The sequence below is a fragment of the Hyperolius riggenbachi genome, chromosome 4 (genome assembly GCF_040937935.1).
Source record: "Hyperolius riggenbachi isolate aHypRig1 chromosome 4, aHypRig1.pri, whole genome shotgun sequence".
NCBI classification, from domain to species: Eukaryota; Metazoa; Chordata; class Amphibia; order Anura; family Hyperoliidae; genus Hyperolius; species Hyperolius riggenbachi.
Window position 1 is genome coordinate 291638493 of NC_090649.1, and position 22183 is coordinate 291660675.

Genomic DNA, 22183 nt, shown 5'->3' on the forward strand with positions numbered 1-22183 from the left:
GCTCAGTACTTGCTTCACAATGTGTCTTTAGTGTGTAAGTCTACAGAGCCAGTAAATAGTTTATACAAATCTTAGGATAAGGTATCTGATAACAAATGGTCAGTAAATTATAACAATATAGCTTTTAGCTGGTAAGAGGTTGTAGGCCAAAGTGACATATAGCCAATAATTTCCATTAAGGGAATAGTGGCATTTAAGGTAGATTTGCAATATTCATCTTTATTATCTTTATTGTTGTTAGTGTAATCTAGCATGTGGGCTTGAGTTTTAGTAATTATTTTGTACATTGTATAATTAATTGTAAGAGAATACCAATACTCAGCTGATGCAAAAACAGATTAAAGACACATTATTGCAAAAAACTGTGACATTCAAAATACACGAAAAAAAAAATAAGTAAAAAGTGCATTTATCCTAGAGTAAAATGCACTATAAGTTACCCCTGTGTTGTTGTCACTTAAAGTAGGTTGTTGAAATATAACAGAACTGACAAGTTTTGGACTAGCCCATCTCCTCATAGGGGACTCTCAGGGTTTTCTTTATTTTGAAAAGCCCTTAGTGAATGTCAGTTGCTCAGATCAACTGCCAGAATAGTGCACAAACAGGTGTGGTGTGTGCATGTGTGGGAAAGGGGGGGGGGAGTTGCCTGCATCTTGGTATAAATTATTTCCAGGAAGTGTGTCACGGCCAGTTACCTGTTCACTCGAGGCAGCTGACACATACGGATGCTGGCAGTCACCCTGGGGGGTTCCGGCAGGCTCCCTGGAAGGGTGGTCTGTCGGTGCTCGCATGCGTGCGTTGCGTGGTGTAAGCGTTGGCGCCGAAAGGCATTACTGTGAGCACTGTGTATGTGCGTGCAAGGGTGTCCTGTTTATGCATGTCTGCGTGATGTATTTGCGCACGTGTGCGTGCGTGACACGTTGCGTGATTCATGCCAAACGGCCTATATAAGTCTGGAGAGTGCAGCTCTTCCATGCTGTAGTGTTGCAGCTAGGGTTGTATCTCCCGTGACGTGACTTTGTGTCTGCCCGTTTGCTTGATGTTCTGGATTATTACCTTGGCCCGTCTGACTTCCCGATTTTTTGCCGCACCTTGCCTTGTACGACTACCCAATCTGTTGCTGACTTATGCCTGTCTGAGTACCCGCCTAGTTGCCTGACCTCTGCCTGTATGAGAACCTGCTTTGTTGCCAACTGCAGCTTGTCCAAGGATCTGCTCTGCTGTCCAGCCATCCTGGTTGCTGAGTCCTTGCAGTACCAGACTCAGCCTGTGGGAGTGCCGTGGTTCCAGCTTGGTCGCCACACCTACGGTCCTGCAAGCACTCCTGCCCCTTGTATACCAGGTACTTCTGTTCCCACTCCAGGGATACCGGGTGACAAGTTGCAAGGGTTGCAACCCTCAGCTCAATGGTCTCCATCACCAAAGGTATGTGACAAAGTGCTTTTGTAAATGAAATACTGAGAATCTATTATGAAGAGATGGACTAGTCTGTCAGTTCTGTCAGATTTCTACTAACTACTGTAAGTGACAGCAATACATAAGAAAAGTAATTTATAGCTCATTTTACTCTGGAAGACACATACTTCCTATCTGTATGTGTTTATGTGTATTTTACATTTTACAATTTTTCACGATAGTAGTTCTTTAATGCTATATAATATACATTAAGATTTTAAATTTACTTGCATAGTAGTTGCATTTAAATGTTTTTTTCCTGTTACAGGGTGTCTCACACTGGAAGTTGCTCTACCTTTACTCTGTAAGCCCACAGAGCAAGTAGACAGTTTGTGCCAAACTCAGCATTCACATTAATGAGGCATTGCAGACAAATGTCTTTAAGGCAAAATAGAAACACAGTTTCTGTATAATTGGCTAAACAGTCTGCACCATAAATGTAACACTATAGGTAACTGGTCTGAGGCAAATAATGAAGGACATTTCTTGTACATGAACACTGTACAGCACAAATGAGGCATGGTAGGCAATTAGTTAGGTCAAATAATGAGGCACATTTCCTGTATATGAGGCTGCTATTCACTTTGGCTGGAAGGACACATTGTAAGCCATTTACTCTTCAGCAAGGCTGAACACAGTTCTGTACAATATGCTAATGCTTTCTGCAGAAATAAGGAAACACTCCAAATCATTTCCTCTCTCAGACACAATTAGGATTCGGTAATTGGCAAAGCAAAGGCATGGGCACATTCATTGTGGCATGTCCTTTATCCATGGCAATGTGTAAGTAGAATCTCTCTTAAGGCAGAGTCAATACACTGGCACTTTATATGTAAATGACCTCTTAAGGCAAAGTCTCTGAATTGGCTCTTAATATTCGACATACTCCTTAAAAAGATTCAGGACTGAAATTGGGGGCATTGCCAGGATTCAGGAAGGCCTGTGGCACCCTTAGACAGCAGAAAGGAGTTAATGTAGCTTGCTGTGCTGAAAAGAGGGTGTGGTTATGATGGGTTATGGGTGGGACCAAACATACATGTAGCTAGCAGCGGTGTAATCCACAAATAGGGGCTTGCCCAACAAAACTTTGGATGAAGCCTCCTCTCCTTAAAGCGCACCTGAAGTGAGAGGAATATGGAGGCTAAAATATTAACAGTAATTCTTTTTAAACAATTCAAATTGCCCAACTGTTCTGCTTATCCTCTTCTTCTAATATTTTAAGCCATAGACCCTGAACAAGCATGCAGATCAGATGCTCTGAATTAAGTCTGACTAGATTAGTTGCATGTTTGTTTCAGGTGTGTGATTCAGACACTACTGTAGCCAAAGAGATCAGGCACCTTGTGTAGCGTAAAATATGAAATCTACCCTATGTCTCTCATGTTAGGTTCACTTTAAATAAAAAATAAGGCCATGGCATTAACTTCAAAAAATGTTCTCCTTGTGTGTGTACGTACTGTACATAGCATAACCACCAATGTTCTTTCCTTTAAGCCCCCCTTCCTGTGAACTGATGTGATCAAGATGAAGATTGCAAATGTTTGCCACAAATTAGACAATTTGTATGAAATCCAAGCCAATTCCATGTAATCAGTTAACACAAAAGGGGGACATCGAGAGCCAATATACAGTAGTGTAGTATGTGGAGATGTAGAATTGGGGGTATGTGGACACAAATTAAATATACTCACAAACAAGAGTTAATAATTAGGCAACCACAATGTAGGCAGGTGGGGAGATTAGACCTGACCCCATTCAGGTTAAGAAGTCACTCTCTGTAAATAGGAAAGAAAGGGGTAACACCCTTCCACCTAGGATGGACGTAGCAATATACTGATAGTCTGAACAGAGGGGCCAATACAGGGTAAAATTCATTAAAAGCCGTTTAAAAGAGGAGGTAGTGGTGGACTTACCCCCTCAAAGTAGACACAGATTGTGTTAAAGCGGAAAATAACCCAGCATTTCAACTTTGCTCTAAAACATTATTTACAGCATATTAGATGCAACCAGCATTTTTTTTTTACTAGACCAGCAATGTAAGGGTTACACACAGAGTTTTAAAGTTCCTTGGAGAGAAATGCAGATGCATCCAAAGTTTAGATAGATACATTTAAGTAAACACAATGTAAGAAGTGCTGAATTTGACACACTCTCTGACTGTGCAGGAGCTCCTGCACAGTCAGAGAGTGTGTTTTACATTCCTCACTTGTTACATTGTGTTTACTTAAATGTATTTATCTAAACTTCGGATGAGTCTGCATTTCTCTCCAAGGAACTTTAAAGCTCTGTCTGTGTGTAACCCTTCCAATGCTGGTCTAGTAAAAAAAATGCTGGTTGCATATAATATGCTGTAAATAATGTTTTAAAGCAAAGTTGAAATGCTGGGTTATATTCCGCTTTAATAGTCAACATTAAATGTATTCCATTACTCCACAGTGCAATGCGTTTCACAGGTTCAATGCTGCTTCCTCAATCAGTAACTGGAACAAACTCTTGTGTTAAGGTCAGGAAGCCAAACGCCTTTGTGATTGGCTTCCTGACCTAAACACAAGAGTTTGCTTCAGTTACTGCCTGAGGAAACAGGATTGAACCTGCAAAATGCGTTGCACTGTGGAGTAATTGAATACATTTATTGTTGACTATTAATCAACAGAAGCTGTGTCTACTTTGATGGGGTAAGTCCACCACTACCTCCTCTTTTAAATGGCTTTCAACAAATGTTATCCTGTATTGGCGCCTCTGTTGAAGCTATCAGTATATAACCAGTTAAGTTCTCCAGTGTTATATGATTGTCTATTAACTGATAAACGGCCATTCACAGAGTTATACTATGTTAACAATACACAATCTGATGCAGGTAAACACATGCAACAAAAATTCCTATAATACCCTTTGTTTATTTCAAACAGAGTCAGGTGCCTCACAGAGCTGCAGATGGACCTGTTTTTAATTTCTTTTCACAGTATATATGGTAATTCTGTTACAGACCTTCTTAAGTAGATTTTAACTTGCTTGAGGCTCTCAATGCAAATAATTATGGATGGATCAATTATATGATCAAGCATTGTGGCCATACACTTATAGATTTGCAGCAGATTTGGCCATCAGATAGATTTCTGTCAGATGCCTGTCAATTAGAATCTGACAGGAATCTATCTGATGTGTGCCATACACTAGGAACAGATTTCCAATAGATTTAAGAATGAAATCTATTGCAAATCTATTGGAAATCAATTTAAACACATTATTGGACAATTAGATCCAACGCAACTCTATGGGCCAACGATCTGCTGCCAGCAGCAGATCGACCTAGATTTTCCATCCCTTTCAGATAGATCAACTCAATCCAAATCAATCGAAATCAGCAGCAAATCGATCGATGGGTTTGGTAGAATCGATTTCTGGTCAATCAATTCCATAGATCGATGGCTGAATTCGACCAGTTTATGGGCCCCTTAAGGCTAGCCATTATTTTCTGCTCTTTCTTATCAAATCTGTTTGAGAATGTAATTTTACAGTTAGATAAGGACAAGCAAGCTACTTGTGTACAATGAGTGCAACTTGCTCTGACACATTTTATTGGCAGGTGGTTATGACGCATGAAAAACGCATTTAATTCTAAAGAGAAGTTTAACTGCCCCAGGATGATAAAATAGACCTGAGCTCACTAGTTTTAAATTCCCCGGGGTAATAAAATAGACTTGAGGCCCCCATGGTCCATATGCAATTAACTCTTTCTCCTGAGTTTTCGCCTAGATTATATTTATGTCCCTTCATCAATTCACCTTTTCTTTAAGTTTTCTCTTTCTAAACCCTAAATTTGCTAAAAAAATTCTGTAAACAATTGAGTTAATATAAATATTGGCTTTTGGCTTGGAACTAAATTTCCAAGTTAAAAAAAAAACCTCTGTAAATGTTTCTGCCTAAAGCTGTGGACCTATCCATACATGATTGAGATATCTTTACTGTTAGTTTCCTGTTATCAGCATTATGATCTTTAAAATGCTCACTGTCTAATTCCAATGAACTGCAATATCCTGCCTCTGCATGTAGACACATGGCTTCTACAGTAATACAAACATGTTGGGAAATATAATCTAGTATCTAACGTCTTTCCTACTTTGGATGTAACATAGCCATACCTGAGTCGAGAGAGGACAGAAAGCAAGTTGTACCACATTTTAAGCACATTTGGTCCATAAAGCCATTATTCTGGCCACTGCTCTGAATACTGGTTATAGTAATTTTAACTGGATTTTATAAAGCTGAACTCTGGATACTAAGATATGATTATAAGTTGAGGTTAACCTCCTTGCCGGTTATCCCGAACCCAGTTCGGGGTAACCTGAGCAGGAGGATTTCTCAGGCCCCGCTGGGCCGATTTGCATAATTTTTTTTCCCTACATGCAGCTAGCACTTTGCTAGCTGCGTGTAGTACGCGATTGCCGCCGCTCGCCACCGATTCGCCGCTACCCGCCGCGCCGAGCCGCCCCCCCGCCCCAGACCCCTGCGCAGCCTGGCCAATCAGTGCCAGGCAGCGCTAAGGGGCGGATCTTAATTCCCTCTGATGTCACGACGTCCATGACGTTGGTGACATCATCCCGCCCGGTCGCCATGGCGACCGGGGAAGCCTGCAGGAAATCCCGTTCTCAACGGGATTTCCTGCATACTCTGATCGCCGAAGGCGATTGGAGTGGGTGGGGGGATGCCGCCGCTCAGCGGCTATCATGTAGCGAGCCCTGGGCTCGCTACATGATTTAAAAAAAAAAAAATTTAAAAAAAGTGCGGCGCTGCCACCTTGCCGGATTTTTTAGACCGGCAAGGAGGTTAAATTCGTTTTAGGTAGAGATGGCCCGAATGGCTCGCCGGCGAACGGGAACCTGGCGAACTTCCGTGGTTCACGATCGCGGAGAACTTTTTCGGAAGTTCGGTCCGCCCCTATACTACATCATTAGGGTCAACTTCGACCCTCCACATCACAGTCAGCAGGCACATTGTAGCCAATCAGGCTACACTCCCTCCTGGAGCCCCCTGCCCCCTATAAAAGGCAGGCAGCATCAGGCATTTCACAGTCAGCAGGCACATTGTAGCCTATCAGGCTACACTCCCTTCTGGAGCCCCCCCCCCCCCCTTATAAAAGGCAGGCAGCATCAGGCATTTCACTCACTCGTGTGCCTGCAGTAATTAGAGAAGGGAGAGCTGCTGCAGAGAGAGCTATAGGGAAAGCTTAGTTAGGCTCTTGAAGGCTTGTTAGCTTGCTCCTTGCTGATTCTTATTGCTAAAAAAACACCCCTCAACAGCTATTTTGAGAGCTAATCTTGTTTTTGTGATCTATTTTTTTTTTTTTTGTGTGGCCCTCTTGTATTATACACAGCCCTGTCAGTCAGTCGCAGCTGGCCTTTGGTGGTAATTCATACTGTGCCACTGCCAGGCCCAGCACATTCAGTGACTACCTGTGTGTGTGACAGGCAGCTGCACATTTGTAATCCCAATCACTGCACCTGTTCACTGTTCAGTGCACCTACCTTCCTACCTACGTGAGCGCACGCATTGTTAATACCACCAGTCATTGCACCTGTTCACGGTACCTGTGTGTGTGTGTGTGACACCTGCACATTTGTAATACCAATCACTGCAGTGCATACCTGTAACTTGTTCAGTGCACCTACGTGCCTGCAAGCAGTGTAATATACCACCAATCACTGCACCTGTTCATGGTACCTGTTTGTGACAGCTGCACATTTGTAATACCAATCCCTGCATACCTGTTCACTGCACCTGTGTGACCGCACGCTGTTTAGTATACCTGTCCGTGCATACCTGTTAACTGCACCTGTGTGACAGCTACACATTGTATTGTAATACCAGTCACTGCATACTTTTCACTGCACCTGTGTGACTGCACATTGTATTAGTCAAGTCAGTGCATACCTTTCACTTCATCCCCCCCCAATATGGACAAAACAACAGGCAGAGGCAGGCCACCCTGCAGGTCTGTTCGAGGTCGTGCTGACGTGATTTTGTGTGGCCCTAGACCAAAGTACAGTGCTCAGAAGAAGGCATGTCCCATCAACTCCCAAGATTGTCAGGACGTGGTTGACTATTTAACAGAACACCTCATCTTTACCAGCCACCAGCGCTACTCTAAGTACCACATCCGCTACATTTGACACTTCGCAGGAGTTATTTGGTGGGGAAATCACTGATTCACAGCCATTATTGTTACAACAAGACGAAGGAGCTAAGTAAGTTACACCACCTCATACGTCTGAGTTAGGTGACACTATGGACGTAACGTGTGAGGAGGAGGAGGATTCAGTACCTGCTGTTGGTGCAGTTTTGAAGGTGTTTGATACAAGAGAAGCTGGGGAGGATGATTATGATGATTATGATGATACGGATGCCACGTGGGTTTTCAATATAGGAGATGAACAGGGGGACAGTTCAGAGGGGAAGTCAGAGAGGAGTAGGAGGAGACGAGTTCCTGAAAGAAGCAGGGGGAGCTCGTCATCAGAAACAGCTGGTGGCAGTGTCCAGTGCCATGTATCGCCACCTATGGCCAGCCAACATGCCCTTCAACATCAGCTCAGCTGCTGATGCCACCATAGTGCCCACACCACAGGGGGGCTCAGCGGTTTGAACATTTTTTGTGTGTATGCCAAAGATCAGAGCAATGCCATCTGTACTCTCTGCCATAAAAAATCAACCCATGGAAAGGCCAACACCCATGTAGGGACAACTGCCTTACACAGGCACATGCAGAAAAGGCACAAACTGGATGGTAAGACGACCTGAGCAAAATCAGCACACAAAAGCAAAGCCACCCTCCTTCTCCTCTTCCTCCTTCAGGTGCATAATTTCAGCCACTTTCTCCCTTGCACCTTCACAATCACAGCATCCCTCCTCCACTCCGCCTCTCACCTTGAGCGGCTCCTGCTTCTCTGCCCACAGCAGTAGCCAGGTGTCCGTGAGGGAAATCTTTGAGCGGAAGAAGCCAATGTCTGCCAGTCACCCCCTTGCCTGGTGTCTGACAGCTGGCTTGGCAGAACTGTTATCCCGCCAGCTGTTACCATACCAGCTGGTGGACTCTGAGGCCTTCCGAAAATGTTTGGTCATTGGGACACCGCAGTGGAAGATACCAGGCCGCAATTATTTCTCAACAAAGGAGATACCCAAACTGTACCATGAAATAGAAAGGCAATTGGTGTTATCTCTGGCACACAGCGTTGGGTCAAGGGTCCATCTGACCATGGATGCCTGGTCTGCCAAGCACGGTCCGGGCAGGTACATTACTTACACAGCCCATTGGGTCAACCCAGTGACCGATGGCAAGCAGGGAGTACGTGGCTGTGCAGCGGACCTAGTTGTGACACCTCCACGGCTTGCAGGCAGGCATGCTGCCACCTCCTCTCCTTCTCCACCTACTCCTCCTGCTACATCCTTTTCACTGTCATCCTCCTCCTCCTCGGCTTAGTGGCAGTGCAACTCTACTGGTGCTGCGATCTCCTCTCCAGCTACACAGCCCCAGCTCCCCAGGGCCTATGCTGCATGCCAGGTACGATAGAGTCACGCCATCTGAGACATGTCTTGCCACAAAGCGGAGAGTCACACTGGAGAAGCTCTCCTGGCTGCTCTGAATAAACAGGTGGATCAGTGGCTGACCCTGCACCAACTGGAGATTGGATTTGTGGTGTGTGACAACAGCAGCAATCTCATTTCGGCTTTTAATTTGGGAAAGTTGACACATGTACCCTGCATGGCACATGTGCTCAATCTCATAATCCAGAGATTTGTGTGTAAGTATCCAGGCTTACAGGACGTCCTGAAGCAGGCCAGGAAGTTGTGTGGACATTTTAGGCGGTCTTACACGGCCATGGCATGCTTGGTCGATATTCAGCGGAGAAACAACTTGCCGGTGAATCGCTTGATTTGCTATAGACCGACTTGCTGGAATTAGACCCTCCTGATGTTCGACCGCCTTCTAGAGCAGGAGAAAGCCATCACCCAGTATCCCTACAACTACAGTAGAAGGACATGCTCTGGGGAGAAGGGGATGTTCTGGCCAAAGAACTGGACACTCATGCGAAATGCCTGCAGGCTCATGCGGCCGTTTCAGGAGGTTACAAACATGGTGAGTCGCAGTGAAGGTGCCATCAGCGACTTGATCCTGTATGCCTTCTTCCCGGAGTGTGCCATGCATAGAGTGGTGGATCAAGCTGTGGATGAGCGTGAACAGGAACAGTTACAGGAGGAAGAGTTGTGGGATCAATTCTCATCAGAACCAGATGTTTCTTCAACACCTGCGGCAGCACAGAGGGGGGAGGAGAAAGAGGAGGAGGAAGAGTCGTGTGGGGATTGGGAAGAGGGTTCAGATGATGAGGAAAGTGGGGTTTTTTTGAGGAGGAGGCAGCAGAAGACCAAAGCAAGCAGAAGAACAACCACAGCAGGCGTCGCAGGGGGCTTGTGCTGCTCAACGCTCCCCTGGTATTGTTTGTGGCTGGGGGGAGGAGGAGAACTTACCTGACATCACTGAGGTAGAGCAAGAGGAGTTGGATAGTACGTCTGGATCCAACTTTGTGCAGATGGCGTCTTTCATGCTTTCCATCCTGTTGAGGGACCCCTGTATAAAAAACTCAAGGGGAATGAGCTGTATTGGGTGGTCATGCTACTAGACCCTCAGTAAAGGGACAAAGTGGCGGACATGTTACCAACTCACCTGAAGGCAGAAAGGATGCTGCACATGCAGACCAAGCTGGCAGCTATGCTTTACAGTGTGTTTAAGGGTGATGTCACAGCACAACAAAATAAAGGTACCACATCCAGTAAACCTTCTCCCATGTCCACGCAGGCAAGGACAGGACGCTCTAGTGATCTCATGGTGATGTCGGACATGCGGACATTCTTTGGTCCAGCGCTTCACCTTAGCGCTTCGAGATCCACCCTCCACCAATGCCTGGATCGGCAGGTAGCCGACTACACCAATGCCTGGATCGGCAGGTAGCCGACTACCTGGCCTTAAGTGTGGATGTAGACACTGTGATCAGCGATGAACCCCTGGACTCAGGCTTGACCTGTGGCCAGAGCTGTCACAATTTGCCATCCAACATCTGTCTTGCCCTGCTTCAAGTGTCCTGTCAGAAAAGACCTTCAGTGCAGCTGGAGGCATTGTCACTGAGAAGAGGAGTCGCCTAGGTCACAAAAGTGTTCAGTACCTCACCTTTATCAAAATGAAGGAGGCATGGATCCCGGAGAGTTACTGCCCGCCCAAAGACTAAGTCAGTCCCCACGCACAGCATCTCTGCCTGCACGCCGTGTGACTGGCTGCCTGCCCCAAGACTAAGTCGGTCCCCTCACAGCATCTCTGCCTGCAGGCCGCTTGACTGCCTTCTCCACCACCACCAACAGAGTCCAGGACTTGCCTTACCGAAAATCGGAGGTTCGAGCCATCTCTAGTTTTAGGACGGTAAGTAGTAGAAGATACAATAATTAGAGGATACAGCTAATAGCCAGAGAGAGGTTAGCTGTTTAGGAAAGGGATTGCTTTGGGAAGGTTAGGTGTTTAGGTAGGGACTTGCTTTGGGATAGGGGTTAGAGTTAGGTGATTAGTCAGGGGATTATTTTGGGATAAATGTTTATGGCTAGGTGTTTAGGGGCTGGCTTTGGAAGAGGGATTAGGGTTAGGTGTTTAGTAAAGGGATTGTTTTGGGATGAAGGTTTAGGGCTAGGAGTTTAGGTAGGGATTTGCCATGGGAGAGGGGTTAGAGTCAGGTATTTGGGAAGGGGTTTGCTGAGAGGGAAGGGGGGGGGGGTCAAGGGTTGAGGGGTTAGGTGCTCTAATATCTTCATTTATTTATACAGAAGTTTCATATTTCTTAACAATGAGCTGGATTTTAATCATTTACATTCATTCAGAATCCCTTTTTATGTGAGGAAGCTTTTTATCTTAAGTTAAACTGAAGACATGGAGTGGAAGGAGCAGAGGTGGTTTCCTTGGAAATACAAAGTAGTGCAAAGTAAAACCATGGCTAAATGACACAGGGAACTAGAATACAAAAGCCTCAAACAAAGGAAAACAACAATTATAACAAAGTTTTCAAGTTGCTAGAAGTCATTTGAAGGTTGAAATCTCTATTATATAAATGGGAAAATTATTCTGCTTAGGCTGACTGCTCCTGACAGAACTACGAGTGGTCACCTGGGGTTATTGCAGATCTGCTCTTGGCAACACAGTTTTAATATGTTATCCAATAACTGACAATGGTCTGACATCTCATTTTATACTGTACCTGAAGTTCATAGCAGCATGCAAACAAACAGCAATCTTTACTCACAATAGCAGTTATTTAAAGGGCCAGTTCATCCAAAACTGAAATGACGTATTTTAGGTGGGTGCTCACATGGCATTTCCTCTATGATTACTTTGAAATGCTAACAGTTCCACAGTTTGACCACTGACTTAGAGCTCTTAATGGACACCTGAACTGAGAGGGATATCGAGGCTGCCATATATATTTCCTTTTAACCACTTAGCGACCACCTAAAGGCAGCATAAAGGGGCCTTTAGGCGGTGCATGTATGTGCGTGCTCCCCCTGTGGCTCCCGCGGGTGTATCGCAATCCTCTCTCCTGCAAAACAGATTGTTTTAAAATGACAGGTTTACAGGAAGTGGTTAAACAATACCAGTTGCCTGGCAATCCTGCTGATATCTTGAGCTACAGTAGTATCTGGATAACACATGAAACAAGCATGTAACTAATCCAGTCAGACTTAAAGAGACTCTGAAGTCTCCCTAAAATTAGGTTTTTAGTTTAAAAACCTCATTACCATTATTGTACCACTTAAAATGCAGCAGAACCGCAGCTGAAACCCCCCTCGATCACCCCATACTCACGGAGGTACACGCAGGCAACTTCTGCATAGAGGCAGCCCCTCCCCCGCCCCTCTCAGTCTTCCTTCACTATATGTTAATGAGGTTTTTAAAATAAAAACCTCATTTTAGGGAGACTTCAGAGTCTCTTTAAAGCGGATCCCAAGCCTAAATTTAACCACTTAAGTACCAGAAACAGCGGAATAGTGGCGAATACCGACAAATCACTGCACATACCCACCGCAATCTCTGTCACTGCTGCACATCGAGAACCTGGTCCACCCACTCTGCCGTCTCTATGACAGCAGAGTTCTTGAGAGTCGGTCAGGAGCCGATGTATTTGGCTCCTGACTCTGCCTATAAATGTAAGCCAATGGGAGCGGCTTAATTTGATAGACAGGGTTAGTAGCCAATTAAATCAGCTCCTGACCTGCTCACAGGGCTTTGCCGTCTAAGACATGGAAGAGCAAGTGAGCTGTGGCGGGGAGACAGCGGTAATTGTCAGGAGCGTCAAAAGCCACAAGAATGCATGGTGTCAGTGGATTGAAATCTACACCCTGGCAGTCAGGTAGACATCAAAACAGGGCGCAGATTTCCATCACTAAGGTCCTTAAATAGTTAAAATCTATCAGCCTTCCTGTAAAGGAAAATTATATAGTTACCTGTGCTGTCTCATCTCTCTAAGCCATCCCGAAGATCCCGAATCACCCAAGTTCTGGTGCGTGGCCCCACCTGCCCGAACACAAACGCTAAAATAATCCTAGCATTTATATGGCGATTTTCTTCTGTTGGACTCAAAGCGCTCAAGAGCAGCAGCCACTAATGGGACTCTCAAGAGGCCACCCTGTAGTGTTAGAAAGTCTTGCCCAAGGACTTGTTACTGAATAGGTAGTGATCCTAGCCAGGATTTGAGCCTTGGTCTCCCATGTCAAAGGCAGAGCCCTTAACCAGTACACCATCCAGCCACTAGTTAATGGAGTTTACTAGAGTCAACATCTTGGCATTTTTCTCTGGGTGGGGAGGGAGGAGGGTCTTCGGGACGACTTTGAGGGACAAGGCGCGCAGGTAACTATAACTTTCTGTTACAGGAAGGCTGCTGGCTTTTAAATTTAGGCTGGAGATCAGCTTTAAGACAGAAACATCAGATATGCATTCTTGTTCAGAGTCTATGGCTAAGAGTATTAGAGACAGATGATCAGCAGATGGTATTGTTTGAAAGGAGATAAATATGGCAGCCTCAGTGCAGGTGTCATTGAATAAGGTTCTACCTGACCCTGGTGGAATTTTTCTTTATTGCACATTTGGCTGATGGTGTAATGGTTAAGGGCTCTGCCTCTGACACAGGAGACCAGGGTTCGAATCTCGGCTCTGCCTGTTCAGTAAGCCAGCACTAATTCAGTAGGAGACCTTTGGCAAGTCTCCCTTACACTGCTACTGCCAATAGAGCGCGCCCTAGTGGCTGCTGCTCTGCTCTGGCGCTTTGAGTCCGCAAGGAGAAAAGCGCAATATAAATGTTATTTGTCTTGTCTTGTCTTGTCACATTATAGTAAAGACAGATTTGGGAAGAACAGAAGTGTGGAACACTGCATAATGCTAAAGAATAACTATTGGAAAGCCTACAGTATACATAAATTCATTAAGTGACTAACCCACCGATGTCTATATCAGTTTTGAGTGGATCAACCCTTAAAATGTTTTAACAGCCCAGCTTTTTGTAAATGTATGTAGATTACTGCTTTGTGAGAAAAAGAACACAGCAAATGGATTAGTATGTGAGTCCATACAGCCAGAAAAATTAGTACATGCTAAATAGACAAATGTCTATTACTAGATCAGGACATGAAAGCACATAGGATTAGTAATAGAAAAGCAACACTGCAGGCAGAGTGTCTTTACCAGGTGGTAAACAGGGATCATCACAGTACTGGGAATACGTGGCTATTGATGATGAAGGTAGGAGCATTCAGAGAGATGACAATGAAAAAAAAATAAAGGAAACATGTTAGCACTTTGCCCTGTGATCTACAGCTATGTGTATTATAGCAGTGGAAAAGCATATCTATGTGTCAAATAGCTGTGCACCAACCTTCAAGCCAAGTCATTTGCTTGCTTGCTTGGGAGTTTGGCAGATGTACAGTAGTTCACAGCAGCTAAAGATAACTGGTGCAATAAATGCCATGCTTTCCTGCATTTCATATTGCATTTTATTGACACATAAATACAAATAGCCAGCCACAAACAATCAAGTCCACAACACACACACACACATTAAAAAAAAATAAAAAATATTACTGACATTTTGTGGTGTAATTACAAATGCCCAAGCTTATTTAAAATAAAGGTGGCCAACACAATATAGCCAGATGTTTTGACTTTTCCAATTATCAAATTAAATGTCTCTGTTGATTGACAAAAGTCAAATTGTTTTGTAGAATTTTTTTTTAAATGTCTGATAAGACATGGTGTAAAATCCAATTTATTTTATTTATTTACTTTAGTATTTATATATTACACTATACTGTACAGAGTATATTGTCTTCTCACTAATTGTCCCTCAGAGGGGCTCACAATCTAATCCCTACCATAGTCATATGTCTATGTATGTATTGTGTAGTGTATGTATCATAGTATATGGCCAATTTAAGAGAAAGTCAATTAACTTATCTGTATGTTTTTGGGATGTGGTAGGAAACTGGAGTGCCTGGAGGAAACCCGCACAGACACGGGGAGAACATACAAACTCCTTGCAGATGTTGACCTGCCTGGGATTCGAACCAGGGACCCAGCGCTGCAAGCACAAACCACTAAAATTGATGTATGGCCACCATAAAGGTGCCCATACACTTCTTACTTTTCCCATTTGATTCCTGGCAGATTCAATCAATCTGCTGGGAATTGATTCTTCTAAAATGTCTCATTGATAGAGTGTTACAAAAAAATGTATCTGAACTTTTGAAATATGCATGTCAAGAGAATATATTATTATATTTTTTTTAAAATTATAAGCTTGTAAATAGTGATGGATGCAAATTGAAAGAATGCACCTTTATTTCTAAATAAAATATTGGCACCATAAATTGTGATATGGACATCATTTAAATGGTGTAATAACCGGGACAAATTGGCAAATACAATACATGAGTTTTAATTACAGTAGCATGTATAACTTTCAAATTATAATGGCCAAAATCTGAGAAATAATGTTTTTTTTCCATGTCTTTCTTAAGCTTCCTGTTAAAATGGATTTAGAAAAAAAAAATTCTTAGCAAAATGTACCACCCAAAGAAAGCCTAATTAGTGGCAGAAAAAAACAAGATATAGATCAATTAATTGTGATAAGTAGTTATAAAGTTATTGGCGAATGAATGGGAGGTGAAAGTTGCTCGGATGCATAAGATGAACAACACTGTAGGCTGAAGTGGTTAATTATTGATCAGACAAGATGGAAGAACAAGGTTCATTGGGGGCAGGGCAGAAGCATTAGTAGATAAGACAGCAATATACAACCTAATAAATAATAAAGGGGATAATACAGGTCCATATAGAATTAGGTGGCAGGAGGAGTTAAACTGCCATTTTACTGTTACTGATACACAACGGGAAAAAATGATATCGTTTTCATAGAAAACATCGATCTCCACTAGAGATGGTCCGAACGGTTTGCCGACAAACGGTTCCAGGCGAACTTCCGGTGGTTCGCGTTCGCCAGTGAAGGCGAACTTTTGCGGAAGTTTGGTTTGCCCCCATAGTGCGTCATTAGGGTCAACTTTGACCCTCTACATCACAGTCAGCAGGCACATTGTAGGAAATTAGGCTACACTCTCTCCTGGAGCCACTCCCCCCCCTTATAAAAGGCAGGCAGTGCTGGCTATTACACTCACTCGTGTACCTGCAGTAATTAGTGAAGGGACAGCTGCTGGCAGACTCTCATAGGGAAAGATTAGTTAGGCTCTTGTAGGCTTGTTATCTTGCTCCTGGCTGATTGTTATTGCTAAAATAGCACCTCTCAACAGCTCTTTTGAGAGCTAATGTTCTCCTGATGTGTTTTTTTTTTTGCGTTGCCCACTGACACTGCATTATACAGCCCTATCTGTTGCAGCTGGACCTTGGTAATTGCTATAACTGTGCCAGCCAGGCCCTGCCTAACTATCTATACTGGAACACCTACCTGTGCCTACCTAACTACTGGGGCACCTACTTACCTATACGGGGACACCTACCTATGCCTACCTACCTACACTAGGGCACCTACATATGCCTACCTACCTATACTGGGACTCCTACCTATGCCTAGCTAACTACTGGGGCACCTACCTATGCCTACCAACCTATACTGGGACACTTACCTATGCCTATCTACCAATACTGGGACACCTACCTATGCCTACCTACCTATACTGGGGCACCTACCTATGCCTACCTACATACAAGAAGATAATAAGGTTGTTGCTTCATTGTGGACAGACCAAATTTGATCAGCTGGACAGTCACTGTTGTTCTATCATTGAGCTACCACAGCCTGGGCTTGAAAACCGCCACGGCCTGCACTCTCGCCATGGTGCACACCAGTCCAGCATGGCCGTCACTATGCAAACAGCTGTTTGCGGTGCATTACACAGTGCGTTTGGTGTGTTAGTGTGAAGCAGTACTCTAATTACACGCCCTGAATGATGTATACACATGCAAGATGTTTTAAAGCACTTTAGGCCTACTATGCGTTGGACTACTGGACATAACACACAGGATTGGTTACTGAGGAGGAGCGGGGAGTGGTGGGGGGGGGGGGTGATTTTCTTTTCTCTTTTTTTCTTGATTGTGTAGTCATGAGTGTGGAAGTGAATGATGGAGGATGGATGGAGTAATAAGATTTACTGGAGCAAGGGATATATAAATCAACTCGCAGGTAGCTTTAACCACTTCCCGACCGCCGTACATACAATTGGCGGCCGGGAAGTGGACCCCGCAAGGACCGCCGTATAGACAAATGGCGGCGGTCCTTTTACGGGCATGGGCGGCGAGATTGCGTCATTCGTGACGCGATCGGCCGCCGGCGACTGGCTCCGCCCCCATCGCGCTGTAACCCGCCGGCCGTTCGGAAGCGCCGGCGGGTTACTAGCACCCGGATCGCCGCATACAAAGTGTATAATACACTTTGTAATGTATACAAAGTGTATTATGCAGGCTGCCTCCTGCCCTGGTGGTCCCAGTGTCCGAGGGACCACCAGGGCAGGCTGCAGCCACCCTATTCTGCACCCAAGCACACTGATTTCCCCCCCTGCCCCCTGATCGCCCACAGCACCCCTCAGACCCCCCCCTTCCCACCCCCCAAACCACTGTTTGCACCCAATCACCCCCCTAATCACCCATCAATCACTACCTGTCACTATCTGTCAACGCTATTTTTTTTTATATTTATATTTATTTTTTATGCCCTAAACTGCCCCCTGCGCCCTCCTGATCACCCCCACCCCTCAGATTCTCCCCAGACCCCCCCACTCCGTGTACTGTATGCATCTATCCCCCTGATCACCTGTCAATCACCTGTCAATCACCCGTCAATCACCCATAAATCACCCCCTGTCACTGCCACCCATCAAACAGCCCCTAATCTGCCCCTTGCGGGCAATCTGATCACCCACCCACACCAATAAATCGCCTGCAGATCCGATGTCAGATCACCTCCCAAGTGCATTGTTTACATCTATTCTCTACCCTAAACACCCACTAATTACCCATCAATCACCCATCAATTACCCCCTATCACCACCTGTCACTGTTACCCATCAGATCAGACCCTAATCTGCCCCTTTAGGGCCCCTAAAATGCCAGGGCAGTATAGGAACCCCACAAATGACCCCATTCTAGAAAGAAGACACCCAAAGGTATACCGTTAGGAGTATGGTGAGTTCATAGAAGATTTTATTTTTTGTCACAAGTTAGCGGAAAATGACACTTTGTGAAAAAAAAACAAATAAAATCAATTTCCGCTAACTTGTGACAAAAATAAAATCTTCTATGAACTCACCATACTCCTAATAGAATACCTTGGGGTGTCTTCTTTCTAAAATGGGGTCATTAGTGGGGTTCCTATACTGCCCTGGCATTTTAGGGGCCCTAAACCGTGAGGAGTAGTCTTGAAACAAAAATGACCTGTGAAATCCTAAAGGTACTCATTGGACTTTGGGCCCCTTAGCGCAGTTAGGGTGCAAAAAAGTGCCACACATGTGGTATCGCCGTACTCAGGAGAAGTAGTATAATGTGTTTTGGGGTGTATTTTTACACATACCCATGCTGAGTGGGAGAAATATCTCTGTAAATGGACAATTGTGTGTAAAAAAAATCAAACAATTGTTATTTACAGAGATATTTCTCCCACCCAGCATGGGTATGTGTAAAAATACACCCCAAAACACATTATACTACTTCTCCTGAGTACGGCAATACCACATGTGTGGCACTTTTTTGCAGCCTAACTACGCTAAGGGGCCCAAAGTCCAATGAGCACCTTTAGGCTTTACAGGGGTGAATACAAATTAGCACCCCCCAAAATGCCAGGACAGTAAACACACCGCACAAATGACCCCATTTTGGAAAGTAGACACTTCAAGGTATTCAGAGAGGGGCATGGTGAGTCCGTGGCAGAAATGGAAACTTTTTTTTTTTCTTGTCACAAACTGTCATTTTCCGCTAACTTGTGACAAAAAATAATATATTCTATGAACTCACTATGCCTCTCAGTGAATACTTTGGGATGTCTTCTTTCCAAAATGGGGTCATTTGGGGGGTATTTATACTATCCTGGAATTCTAGCCCCTCATGAAACATGACAGGTGGTCAGAAAAGTCAGAGATGCTTGAAAATGGGAAAATTCACTTTTTGCACCATAGTTTGTAAACGCTATAACTTTTACCCAAACCAATAAATATAGGCTAAATGGTTTTTTTTTTATCAAAAACATGTTTGTCCACATTTTTTGTGCTGCATGTATACAGAAATTTTACTTTATTTAAAAAATGTCAGCACAGAAAGTTAAAAAAATAATTTTTTTGACAAAATTCATGTCTTTTTTGATGAATATAATAAAAAGTAAAAATTGCAGCAGCAATCAAATAGCACCAAAAGAAAGCTTTATTAGTGACAAGAAAAGGAGCCAAAATTCATTTAGGTGGTAGGTTGTATGAGCGAGCAATAAACCGTGAAAGCTGCAGTGGTCTGAATGGAAAAAAAGTGCCTGGTCCTTAAGGGGGGTAGAGCCCACAGTCCTCAAGTGGTTAATAAAATCTGCCTAGATAGCGAGAACCCTGCCCTTCTTATTTCGGGGGCGGGAGGGGACTATGGGAATGTAGTGTAGAAGATAAGCTAGGAAATTACATTTGTGTTAATATTGGAGAACTTGTTGCTGTGTACCGATTATTGTAAAACACTTTGGGCCATATCCTATTCAAGGTGATAAGTAGCTTGCAGATGCGAGCTACTTATCACCTTGCCATCGCGCGAGGATTACCGGCAAATCCTATTGCCCATATCCTTCGCGCGATGGCCGATCGTTAGGGAGCATTACTCAGGTGAAAGCCTGAGCGATGCTCCCTTTTACCGAGCGATGGGGAGTGAGGTTTACGCTGTGATGCTGTTCATCAGCACCACGGCCTCACTCCCCACACATGCGCGCTCGCCCGCCGAACATCGCCGACATCTTCCGCCGCAGCATCTGGGGGTCTCCTTTAATAAAGAGACCCCCAGAGCTCCCCGTCGGGTCGCCGCACAGTTTAGAAGCCCCCGCACAGCTCTGCAAAGGCTCCCCGTCATACATACCGCCGCCGATCACCCGCCGCCTCTCGCCGCAAAATCCATCACGTAATTACAGTGTATCTAACACTGTAATTACTGTCCGCATAGAAGGAGCCCGGGCAAAGCATCTTTGAATCTGCAGCCGGACTCCCCATTGGTCCGCTGTCTGAGCCATTTTATTGGTTCAGGCAGCGGACCAATGGGGAGCCCGGCTGCAGATTCAAAGATGCCATATTCACCGAAGGTGGTAAAATGTATGTGCACAGACAGTGCATGTAAATCTAACCAGAGTGAGTGAGTGAGAGTGTGTGTGTGATATATATATATATATATATATATATATATATATATATATTTATATATTTCCTTTTTTGTATAGTGCTTTTCTCCTGTCGGACTCAAACGCACTTATGAGAAAGCCACTAGAGCGCACTCAGTAGGCAGTAGCAGTGGAGTCTCGCCCAAAGAACTCCTTACTGAATAGGTGCTGGCTTACTGAACAGGCAGATTCGAACCCAGGTCCCCTGTGTCAGAGGCAGCGCCCTTAACCATTACACTATCCAGCCAAAGATATATATATATATATATATATATATATATATATATATATATATATATATATATATATATATATATATATATATATATATATATTTACACTTGCTAGTTTCACTGGCAAAGTTTGTAAGTAAAGGCAGCTTTTTGCTTAAAGGGACACTTAAGTAAAAAAAAATGAGTTTTACTCACCTGGGGCTTCCAATAGCCCCCTGCAGTGCCCCCGCCGTCTCCCACCGATCCTCCTGGCCCCGCCGGCAGCCACTTCCTGTTTCGGCGACAGGAGCTGACAGGCTGGGGACGCGAGTGATTCTTCGTGTTCCTGGCCACAATAGCGCCATCTATGCTGCTATAGCATATATCATATACCATATAGCAGCATAGAGAGTGCGAATGTGTCTGGGAACGCGAAGAATCACTCGCGTCCCCAGCCTGTCAGCTCCTGTCTCCGAAACAGGAAGTAGCTGCCAGCGGGGCCAGGAGGATTGGAGGGAGATGGCGAGGGCACCGGAGAGCTACAGGGGGCTATTGGAAGCCCTAGGTGAGTAAAACCCATTTTTTTTTTACTTAAGTGTCCCTTTAACTACAAAAGTACAACCTCCACTATTACAGGTGCAAAGTCTCCTGTCCTGACCTGATTACTGATGATAGCTAAGCACTATATCAATTCCTCATCTTGTTATGAAGTAGTAAAACTGGACAAAACAGGAATCTTAACTTCATAGAGCTTGTTAATCAAACTGACAAATGGAAAAATTAATGAATGAATAAAAGAGAAAAAAAAATCTAAAACATCACTGTACATTTACAGCAAATGCTACACTTATATAACAATTATATAAGAGACTGTAAATGTACTTTTGTTACAGTAAACATTCAGCAAATATCTGATCAACCATTGTAGATTCAGATTAAACTGTAATGGTTCAATAGAAACATATCAGGGATGTGTTGATATTCATCATAGCAATTGCTCTTGCAGCTGTCAGCTGTACTTTAAACATGTCTGGTGGGCAGTCTTTGTCAAGTGGATAACAACTGTCTTACCTTCTTTCCAGCACTTTGTAATTTAATTAAGGCTTGCTGAGTGGCATAGCTTAAAGGGGATACATTAACTATTGCCAGAGATGCTTTGAAGTTTGTAATGGTTATCAATAAAACAACTATTAGGAGTAGCAAGACTGAATACAAAATAATGGACAGTAGTTGACAAAGCATGTTATTAACTGAATAAACATTATGGAATTGATATCCTTTGTGTTCTGGAAAAAACCCGCAGGAATAACAGTTTATATGGTTTTGTGGATGAAATCTCTACAACTCTAAGGATAGGTATAAGTATAGGCAGGCAATAAAATTATCAATGAGATGATAATTGTTCTGACTCGGAAGAAAATGTGAAATGCAGGCAGCCTGGAACATAGTCAGTTAAATGCAACTGATGGTGACTTGGATTGTGCTAGTTTCAAGCTGCATGCAATCTTGAATTAAATTTGCATGCAAGTCAAAGATATTAAC

At 44.0% G+C, this 22183-nt stretch overlaps 1 protein-coding gene across 50 annotated transcripts in view; it reads right to left on the reverse strand.

Moving 5' to 3' along the window:
• The window catches only part of LOC137503854 (titin homolog), a 1065379-nt gene that overhangs the window by 898891 nt on the left and 144305 nt on the right, over positions 1–22183 (reverse strand). For 49 of the 50 annotated variants that reach the window (XM_068231409.1, XM_068231432.1, XM_068231435.1 and 46 more), the window contains exon 3: positions 14219–14260. The exons of the other annotated variant lie outside the window; for it this stretch is intronic. In XM_068231409.1, coding sequence (XP_068087510.1) covers positions 14219–14260 — 42 coding nt within the window. The remainder of the gene's footprint in view (positions 1–14218; positions 14261–22183) is intronic. 50 annotated transcript variants of the gene reach the window in all.